At 40.8% G+C, this 9872-nt stretch overlaps 1 protein-coding gene and 1 long non-coding RNA gene across 2 annotated transcripts; both read right to left on the reverse strand.

Annotated features, from left to right (window-relative positions):
- Window positions 1-743: 743 nt before the first annotated feature.
- Window positions 744-2019, reverse strand: LOC113129995 (uncharacterized). The gene is made up of 3 exons (XR_003295658.1): window positions 1878-2019; window positions 1693-1798; window positions 744-1413 (listed from the first exon to the last, which is right to left on the reverse strand). It is a non-coding gene; the product is annotated as an uncharacterized LOC113129995 (long non-coding RNA).
- A 4444-nt stretch (window positions 2020-6463) lies between these two features.
- LOC113129894 (uncharacterized) lies at window positions 6464-9588 on the reverse strand. Its single transcript, XM_026306110.2, has 10 exons — window positions 9565-9588; window positions 8964-9366; window positions 8735-8868; window positions 8278-8425; window positions 7870-8063; window positions 7504-7592; window positions 7348-7410; window positions 7030-7134; window positions 6881-6955; window positions 6464-6736 (listed from the first exon to the last, which is right to left on the reverse strand). Exons 2-10 carry the CDS (start codon window positions 9299-9301, stop codon window positions 6566-6568), a joined length of 1317 nt encoding a protein of 438 aa, XP_026161895.1. The 5' UTR covers window positions 9302-9366; window positions 9565-9588; the 3' UTR covers window positions 6464-6565.
- Between the last annotated feature and the right edge of the window lie 284 nt (window positions 9589-9872).

The raw sequence follows: 9872 nt of genomic DNA on the forward strand, positions 1-9872 counted from the left end.
ATGCATTTTACATCCACTCTGCTTCCCCTCCTACATGCATGATGTCACAGAGCAAAGCAGAAAAACATATGGTTTAATTACATGGTTATAAAGGCAACACTAACACTTAAATGAGACGAGTCCTGCCCTTTTTATCTACCTCCCCCTCACCATCCCCTGTTCAACAGCACAACACATTAGCTGCCTTTATGCAGTTGTTCTACTCTGCATCATGTGATGTGTGACAGCTGAAGCTTCTTCTACATCAAATCTTCCTGTGACACATGGACACAAATATGACAAATACCAGTTTTCTGTCTGAGTAGGATCATTGCAGCAAACCACAATCAGCTGATTCACAAAACCAGAGGGATGCTTGTCTGGCTTTGGAAACTGCACAACCATGGCAGACAGCTCCAAGTCAGGAGTTCAGAAGTTCATCTGCATATTGAATTTGTCCTACTCAACTAAAACAACCCACAAGCCTGAGATTTGTCCCATCTTCTGCTTCTCTGCTCAAATAAATCATGTGTTTATGATACTAACTTGTCAAAGCTCAACTGCTAGAAGACAAATGAACATCAACTGTATCAACAGTAAAGACCCCCCCCCCCCCCGACTGCCCGACGACGAATCCCTGTGCCAGAGACATTTTGCAGGGGTGGGATACTTCCCCTGCAGGGAGGCCTCCCCACAGAAACAAAAAGTTTGACCTCACCAGGTCTTGAGTTTCTCCTTTGGCAGAGACATGATCCTGAGACTTTAGTAAAACCAACATGACATTTGATTTAAAATTTGGGTGTGAGGATCAAGAACAGCACAACTATCCTTTAATTATTCATGCTTTGGAGAGTCCCAAACAGTATGAACATTTCAAGTCTCCACTACCATTTAATGAGGGAAAAACAAACCAGGAAAAAAAAATAAATACAAAAATCAAACCAAGACCTTTGCAATGATTTTACCCTATTTCAAATACATGCACCTCATACAGGTTTTCAATGTATTTAACATAATCTATGGACTGAATAATGAGACATGATCACAGAGAGCTTTAAAACCAATTAATCCAACTAATCAAATCCAGACTAAAGTGAAGTTCAAAGTGAAAAAAAAAAAAAAAAAAAAAAATTACCAAGTGATTGTCATACACAGTGATAAGCCAATAAAAGTGAATATAATATTCAACTCTATTTAAAAACAGCCAGTCTCAAACTAGTCTTGGACAGAATGAAACTCTGCACTATAACAGTCCTAAGACTCTGTATGGTTATTACCATGTAGGTTCACAGATTGCACACCCTGTAAGATATTAGACAAACCCAAATAGACATCAGACTCTTCTGTACTTCCCTTATGAGTGTGTCTGGAGGTCCAATGGTAATCCAGTGCCAGAAGATGGTGGTGTCATGGTTAACAACCAAACTCCTCCCCCTATAAGACAGGGATGAGCAGAGCCCTGGTGATTTTGAAAAACAAGTGCTTGTTGGAGGCCAGGTTCTTGACTCTTACAGAGCCCAGACTTCAGCTGTGCCTTCTAGGTGATACTGGCCTTGCAGCTAAAAGACCCTTAACCTACTAAGTTCAACAACATTTTCTTGTTTCAAATCCTATCCCAGGGATTTAACTAACAGGGTTCATGCTGAACTGAATCTGTGCCACAGACATCACCCTACATGACTAATTCAGCTAAATTACATTACTGTCACTCACTGTTATGGATCAGTTCCCATGGTCCTTATGAATCTGGTGTCTCATCTTTGTCCAGTGTTCTCTCCAGGAGACTGTTTTGCTTTCAAGCATGGAGGTTGTGATAAACCTGTAGTAGAACAAGGCACCCAGATATACTGAAAGTTTACAGACACTCTTAAAGTTTCTCACAAAGATCAGTGACTTACCAGCTTCTGAGACTCCTGGGGCTTTGTCTTCTGAGACTCCTGGGGCTTTGTCTTCTGGCACAGTTCTACAGACAGAGTGCCAGGGAAACAGAGACACAGCCACAGACAGATCCATAGAAACAGCCAAAACACACATTTAGGCATGTAGACAAAGACAGAAATAGATGGGCACACTGAACCCAAAAAAAAAAAAAAAAAAAAAAAAAACTAGGTCAGGCCTCTTAGCACCGCCAGCCCAGGCACTTCAAATGTACAACAGAACAGACATATTGGAGGCAAAGCAAGGCAAGGCAAGTTTATTTATATAGCACAATTCATACACAGTAATTCAAAGTGCTTTACAGAAATAAAAGACAAGTTAAAAATACATAAATAAAAAGTTAAAAATTAATATTAAAAGAAACTGAGTGCAGATAAATCACTTTCGATAAAACACTGTCAGTTGTCATATGTTATATGCCACACTAAAAAGAAAGGTTTTTAGCTTTGACTTAAACATTGCCAGAGATGAGGCTTGCCTAACATCATCAGGAAGACTATTCCAGGTTTTAGCTGCATAGAACTGAAACGCTGCTTCTCCCTGTTTAGTCTTGACTCTGGGCACGAGCAGAAGGCCTGTCCCTGATGTTCTCAGAGTTCGAGATGGTTCATATGGCATCAGCATGTCAGAGATGTAATGTGGTGCTGAGCCATGAAGAGACTTATACACAAGCATTGCTGTTTTGAAATCTATTCTCTGAGAGACAGAAGCTAGTGCAGAGATCTGAGAACAGGAGTAATGTGATTGTACTTCCTGGTTCTAGTCAGGACCCGAGCAGCAGCGTTCTGAATGTACTGTAGCTGCCTTACAGCTTGTTTTGAGAGCCCCGTGAACAGGCCATTACAGTAATCTAACCTGCTAGAGATAAATGCATGGATGAGTCTTTCCAAGTCTGGTTTAGACATGATCCCTTTGATTCTGGCAATGTTTTTGAGATGGTAAAAAGCTGACGATGTTATCGATTTAATGTGGCTGTTAAAATTCAAGTCAGTCCATGATTACCCCTAGATTTCTAACTTGATTTTTAAATTTTAGAGAAAGAGACTCGAGGTGACTGCTGACACTTTCTCTTTGCTTCTGAGGCCCAAAGATGATTATTTCAGTCTTGTCACTGTTTATTTGGAGAGAGTTGTTTTGTATCCACAGAGTGATCTGTTCAATACAGCTGCACAGTGAGTCGACTGGTCCATATTCACCAGCTGTGAGTGAAATGTAAATCTGAGTGTCATCTGCATAGTTATGGTAGGACACATTATTGCTGCATATTAACTGGCCTAAAGGAAACATGTAAAGATTGAACAAAAGGGGTCCCAAGATGGACCCGTGGGGGACCCCACATGTCAACACCATTTGATCTGAGACACAGTTACTTCAATGAAATACTTCCTGTCTTCAAGATAGGATTTAAACCATTTAAGGGCAGTACCAGAGATGCCCATCCTGTCCTCTAGCCTTTGTAACAGGATCACATGGTCCACTGTGTCAAAAGCAGCACTTAGATCCAGCAGTACTAAGACAGAGACTCTGCCAGCATCAGTGTTCAGATGAATGTCATTTGTCACCTTGAGGGCAGTTTCAGCGCTGTGATGGGGCCTAAAACCTGACTGAAAATCATCAAAGCAGTTGTTTAGCACGAGAAAGTCAGTAAGTTGTTGGTAAACAACTTTTTCAATTATTTTGCCTAAAAACGGCAGATTTGATATGGGCCGGTAGTTGTTCAGTACCATGGCATCAAGACTGCTCTTCTTCAGGAGAGGCTTGATGACACCAATCAAGGCCCTTGGAAATGTTCCAGACTGTAATGAGTTATTAACTAATTGAGTGAGTTGTGGTAAACTGCTTAGCCAAAGTGTCAGGTGTCTTGGCACAACCAGCTCAGTTGTCAACCAAGATGAATTAAAGCACATGTACTTTACATCCACTCTGCTTCCAAAGGCAACACTAACACTTAAGTGAGATGAGTCCTGCCCTTTTTATCTACCACCCCTCACTATTCCCTGTTCAACAGCACAACACATTAGCTGCCTTTATGCAGTTGTGCTACTCTGCATCATCTGATGTGTGACAGCTGAAGCTTCTTCTACATCAAATCTTCCTGTGACATGTCAACAATAGTTTTGTCTGAGTAGGATCATTGCAGCAAACCACAATCAGCTGATTCACAAAACCAGAGGGATCCTTGGCCTGGTTTTGGAAAATGTACAACCATGGCAGACAGCTCCAAGTCAGGAGCTCAGAAGTTCATCTGCATATTGAATTTGTCCTACACAACTAAAACAACCCACGAGCCTGAGATTTGTCCCATCTTCTGCTTCTCTGCTCAAATAAATCATGTTTATAATACTAACTTGTCAAAGCTCAACTGCTAGAAGACAAACGAACATCAACCGTATCATCGACAGAGAAAAGCTTTGCCTTCTTACAGTGAGTTGACTCAAATGACCTTTTTCTCAGTAGTGTGGACATGTCCTCATGTTAATGAGGAGACTGAACAGTTTTCACTCTCTTACTATGACAATAAATGACCTGCTACGTAAAGACTTGTTTGTTATTACATAAGATTACATGTGGTAAGAACAGTCTGTATAGAGATGCTTTATCTTTCAGTCTTTTTAGACATATAAAGGAAGTGTAATAGTCTACACATTTTTCACAGCTGAAGTTCAGTGGAGAAAGCAAACAGCACAGGCAGGTGGTCTCATTGGAGGTCTGAAGGGCAGGACTTGGTCATAACATCCCCCTTCATACACAAAGAAGCTGACAAAGCAGTCAACCAATAGCCAGAGAGTTTAATTCTGGGCACTGGGCTTTTATTTTTCTATTTTTATTTTGTTAATTTTATTTATATTTTTTGTAAATACCTTGCTAGGTGACTTCATGCTCATCTTATTTTAGAACGACGTGTTGGTTCTTGTTTGTTTTATTTGCTGTTTTTAAGCGACAATATAGAAGTTGTTTATTGATTTTAATATAAGCCTTTAGGGCAGGGCTGCCGTATTAAACCGCTGCAATGTGCAACAAGAAATGTCACAATAAACTCAGGCGTCTGTGGAGCCTGAGTAAGTCAACTGCTACTCAAACCAGACCAACGGATCTGTGTGTTTAACCGGCATCTTTCTGATGGACCGGATGAACAGGAAACAGCTCAAATCCACTTGTCGGACGGCAGAGGCATGGAGGCCTAACAAAAACAGAATCAATCATCGCGGCCCAAGCTGTCATGGCGCAGGAATTAAAAGCCGAGTCTCAGTCCTAATGTTCCAGTTTTTTTTACGGGGCAGCAGAAACAGATATGAGACAACACAAGGAGCTGCTGTGACAATCTGCTGCCCCTTCACTGATTTTTAGAAACAGCGCTCACCTTTGTGGACCAGTTCTATGGCTGCGTATGGATCCGGACGTGGCTGACACGGTGACTTACATTGGTCCGACGTTCTTCGAAGGAAACAGCTGGTTTCTCAAGGCCAAAGTCCGTGAACCTCTGTCCCCCCCCATGCAGCCGCGCTGCGGCCTGTTGCACCTGCAGGAAGCACGAAGGACTTTACAAAACGTCCTGTCCTAAAGAAACGCTCCGCGTCTTACGCGCTGCGTTCAGGTTAATATTGTCACTTTGTCCGCACCTGTTCGGCCTTTTCCTGACGCCAAACCATCGTGTTTGTACCAAAGACGGACAAATCTGGGCTGTGGTTCGGGGACATCCGGGGAACATTCACCAAACACCTGAACAAGGTGCCGCTCTGATTTTAAAAGGCCGTGATGACCGGTCACGCCCACTCCGCACGGATATTTGTTGATGATTGGCTCACTGGTCTGATAGGTCATTTCCTTTTCCGGTACCATTAATCATATTATTAATAAATTGGAAGAAGCAGAAGAAAATAAAATGCAAACCACCTCAGACGCGTGAAAACCCGAACACAAAGAAAGGTCGCTTTTTCATATTTGCTGCACATTTTTCGTTTGTGTGGTTCTTTATGTGCGTCAAAATACAACCTTCAGTGTCACCGTGGAAGATCCACTCCTGTAATCCACCTGCGGTCAGTCCACAGTTCCCGAGAACTGATCTGTAGTGATGGTGTTTTGGAGACCACTGTGATTTATTAGTGGATGATTCAGTGTTTCATCTATGGGTCTGTGTTGACATAAAGACATCATGAGCATGAGTGTAACTGAAGCAAGGACAGAACACCACCAGGTGGCAGACCAGTCTGAACAACAGGGAGGTGGAGACAAGAGGCAGAGCTGCAGCAGTGGCAGTTGTCGTCATGTAGTCTGCAGTAGATTTTTATTTTCTGTACTTTCCCAACTGATGTGAGCACTGCAGCCAACAAAGATGACAGAAGAGCAACACCTTGGTGATTAGTCCAGTTTGGTCTTTAGGGAGCTTCACACAAACTTGGTCTGGAGCAAAAGACCCATCATTGTCATCCCTGAAGCCAAAAGTTCAACTCTTATTGTGTGTAAGAAAAAAACTCTTTGTTGAAACTTTTGAAAAACAACAGTAGATTATATAGAATACAACATAAAACATGAGCTATTACTTAGACTGGATTGATACTGAGGATTTAAAAATACACAAGCTGAAGAGTAACTCCAAATAAAATCAGCTCAAAACAGGAACATCATATACATATACGCTAGCGTGTCTTTACAGTGTTGCTGCTGCACTGGGGGCCACTGGTTTGATTATGAGGCTGAGTTCCACAGGTACAGGAGGAGGAATGTATCTCTCCTCCCTGAGCAGCCGCAGTAACAAATCTTCCACGTCCTGTGGCCATCGATAAACATGTGTGTTCTGAAGCCACCGTGGGATGTGATTCTGTAGAGAGCACATGTACATACATGTTTTCATGTGGTAGAGAAACGTTTAAGGAGGGCAAATGGTGGAAAAGTGAAAAATAATATGTAATGGCAAACATGTAAGCACTTTCTGTCATCATGCAAAAGTGTTTCTTTCTCTGACCTGGGATGCATTGAGGAAGACAACGGGTATGAATCTGAAATTCAAGCTGCCTTGTTGGATGAATTCATTCTGCATCTGTAAAAAAATAGATTTAAATGACTAATTCCTAATTATGTCTCATTTCAAATAAGGAGGAAATCCTTTCTTACCATGGAGTGAATATATTTAGTGTGCAGGCTATGGCTGTCGGCTACAGATCCTTCAATGTCCACCTTATACTTAGGACTGATGGCAATGATGATCAGGTTTGATGGCTGTTTCATAATTTATAAATCAAAACACATGCACTTTAGCTAGAGAAGACACACCCTTTTCCAACAAAAGTTGAAGAATCAACACATAAAAAGTCACATTTAGTCTGTTTTGGTCTTCTAAGGATAATGTAGAATTTCCAAAAGCATTTAGGGAGCAACAAAACAGTAGCAATACAAACATAAAATGAGGTTTTAACTCTGTTCTTCACTTACATCTTTTAGGTAGCTGTCCTTCCATGTGTTGATGTCCATGCTGGTGTTATCAAATACATCAGTCTGTAAATCGAAGTCAAGGTTGAAAAGGTGAATATTTTAAAGGTAAATCTTTCTTTTTAGATTTGATTTTTGAGTGAAGACTTAGTAGCTTACAGCTGGTTGAAAACCTTGCTTTGTGAGGAAGTTTACAAAGGGGCCTATCTCTGAGGACAGATCTGAAGAATAGGTTATAAAAACCTTTCCTGAGAAGAGATCATAAAATCAAAATTGATCTCAGAATTTGTCCTTTTTTAGTTGCACGTGTCACTGAATGGGTGAGAAAAACATGAACACCTGTTTGCTGTAATGTCACACAGAATAAATTAATGACACACCCAGTTTTCAGCTTCCAACTTCATGTCAAGTTAAATTCCTACAATTACTTCTAAATAGCCTACACAGGATCTCTTGTTTTCAGGTCTCAATCTCTGCATTATGAATGAAGTTTATATGATGAAACAAGAGGATTAAGTGACTCACGTGACTCATCAGGAAGATTGATGGTTCTTTTCTCATGTGAATGCGAGGCAGATGCCTCTGCTCCAGCTGAGCACAGGTTTGTCACGCTGACCTGTGACACACCCTCCACAGGGGGAACAGTGAACTGTGGCACATTAATAGAAACAGTTTCCAGACCCATGTTGTCATTCATACAGTTATCATGATGTCTGAGCCTGAAGCAGCAAGAAAGAAAAACAAACACAATGTTTGTTTGAACTGTGCTGGAATGGAATGAGTCTTTTGTAATATGCAAAGCAGAAAAGTGCTGTAACACTTGGCTCACTGAATTTTCCCAAAATATTAACAGCGATCTTAGATGAAATTTATGGATACACCAAGTCGTAAAAGACATTTTTATTTCTGCCTCAGAAGTGGTTTTGCTTTTACCAGTTTTGTTGGGTATCCCAGGGACTGCTGTGCTGGCAGGACAGCAAGTGGTAACATGGCTGAGGTGGGTGTCTGCTGACTGGATTAAAGTGGTACTGCCCTTTTTCTGCAGACTGATAATATCTGATATCCACAGTGCGATGAAGGCCTGCGGATAAAAATTGGAACAATTCTACGTGACATCACATTTGGTGTCGAACTGAGTAGGTTTCCTCACAAAAAAAAAAATTAAAATTTTAAATGTATTCATTTAAAAACAAAATCACATGATGTAAACTTGTCATTAATTCTGGTGTATTTAAAGCAGTGTTTATTAATGTACATTGTTCTTATTAACTAACCAATTTCTACACATCCAGTGATTAAAAATACACCTGTTTCTAATGACAATCTTGTTGGTATAGTTAAGACAGTTACAGTATTGTCCATGTTTAGTCAAACTAACCATTTTCCTCACCATAGTTGTGCATGTAGTTGTACGGAGACAGTAAAGGACTGTAGTGTTGCCACTCATCATCAGATCTCAGTGGCAATGGAGCCTCAAGTTCTTCTGCATCACTCAGAAGTTGAAAATTGCATTCATCCTCCCCCCTGAGTGTTGAAGAAAAGAGATGATTCAGGCCAGGATTATCCTTGAAGTCAAGGGAAATCATATTCTATTCCCCAACACAGAAAGACCTAGTTACCTAGTTGTGTCTCTGTTTGCAGCCTCTGTTGTTCCACTCTGAATTAGTCCACAATCCCAGTAGCAGAGCTCTCTTCTAATAACACTCTGTCTGGTCTCTGCAGAATGTGGACAGTGGCTGTCAGGAGGGTGATGGCTCATCCTACTGGTCATCACTCTTCTGTCTTCTACTTTTCTGTACCAGTCCAGTTGTCTGCCTCCGTGCTGTCTTTGATAATCTGCATCAGTACAGCAGATTGGTAGGCCTACGACGCGCTCATGTGTTGAGTTGACATGAAATATTTGGTTTATGGTGACTTCAGGATTTAGAAGATGATGGAAATAGTCGGATTTATTCATGGTAGAAAACACCTCAAATCAAATTTCTTTATCTTAAGCAGGTTACTCCAGCATATCCTACAGTCCTGCAAGTAACACACAGGAAAACACATAATTAAAACAGAAGATTTTCCTGCATAATGTTGGATTCTTCAGAAGAAACTATTCCACATATAGATGTATTAATATATCCACATAACACATGAAATACGCTTTTAAATAAAGTGTCTGTTCTACATATCAGGCCAAGAGGACTCCGAACAGAAAAAAGAACTATTACCTACCTGTGTTCTGCTGAATTCTTTCCACACCTATGGGTGTAGAAGCTTGTGTGCGTTTCAGCCTGCTATATGCAAATTCTTCAATGCTCTAGCTGCATCCAATCAGAGTGAAGAATGTAGTATTTGTTTTGCTCAGCCAGATTGGCGAGGAAAGTTGAGCTGAGTAAGACCATTTTAAAAAGCTTTTGGTAAAAGACTTAGAAAGGAATATTGTGTTGTAGGAGAAATTACTAGAGATATACTAAAGATAAGTTGGCAACATGCTCTGAATCACACAGGTGGTGAATGGTGGTAAGTTAGAATTAAAAGTC

This window comes from Mastacembelus armatus, chromosome 22 (assembly GCF_900324485.2).
Source record: "Mastacembelus armatus chromosome 22, fMasArm1.2, whole genome shotgun sequence".
Lineage (NCBI taxonomy): Eukaryota > Metazoa > Chordata > Actinopteri > Synbranchiformes > Mastacembelidae > Mastacembelus > Mastacembelus armatus.

Coding starts and splice junctions, on each gene's coding strand:
- LOC113129894 (XM_026306110.2), bottom strand. CDS start 9,301: ATGAATAAATCCGACTATTTCCATCATCTTCTAAATCCTGAAGTCACC. Junction 7,135..7,347: donor AGGACAGCTACCTAAAAGAT/GTAAGTGAAGAA, acceptor ATTATGAAACAG/CCATCAAACCTGATCATCAT. Junction 6,737..6,880: donor TCTTCCTCAATGCATCCCAG/GTCAGAGAAAGA, acceptor TGCTCTCTACAG/AATCACATCCCACGGTGGCT.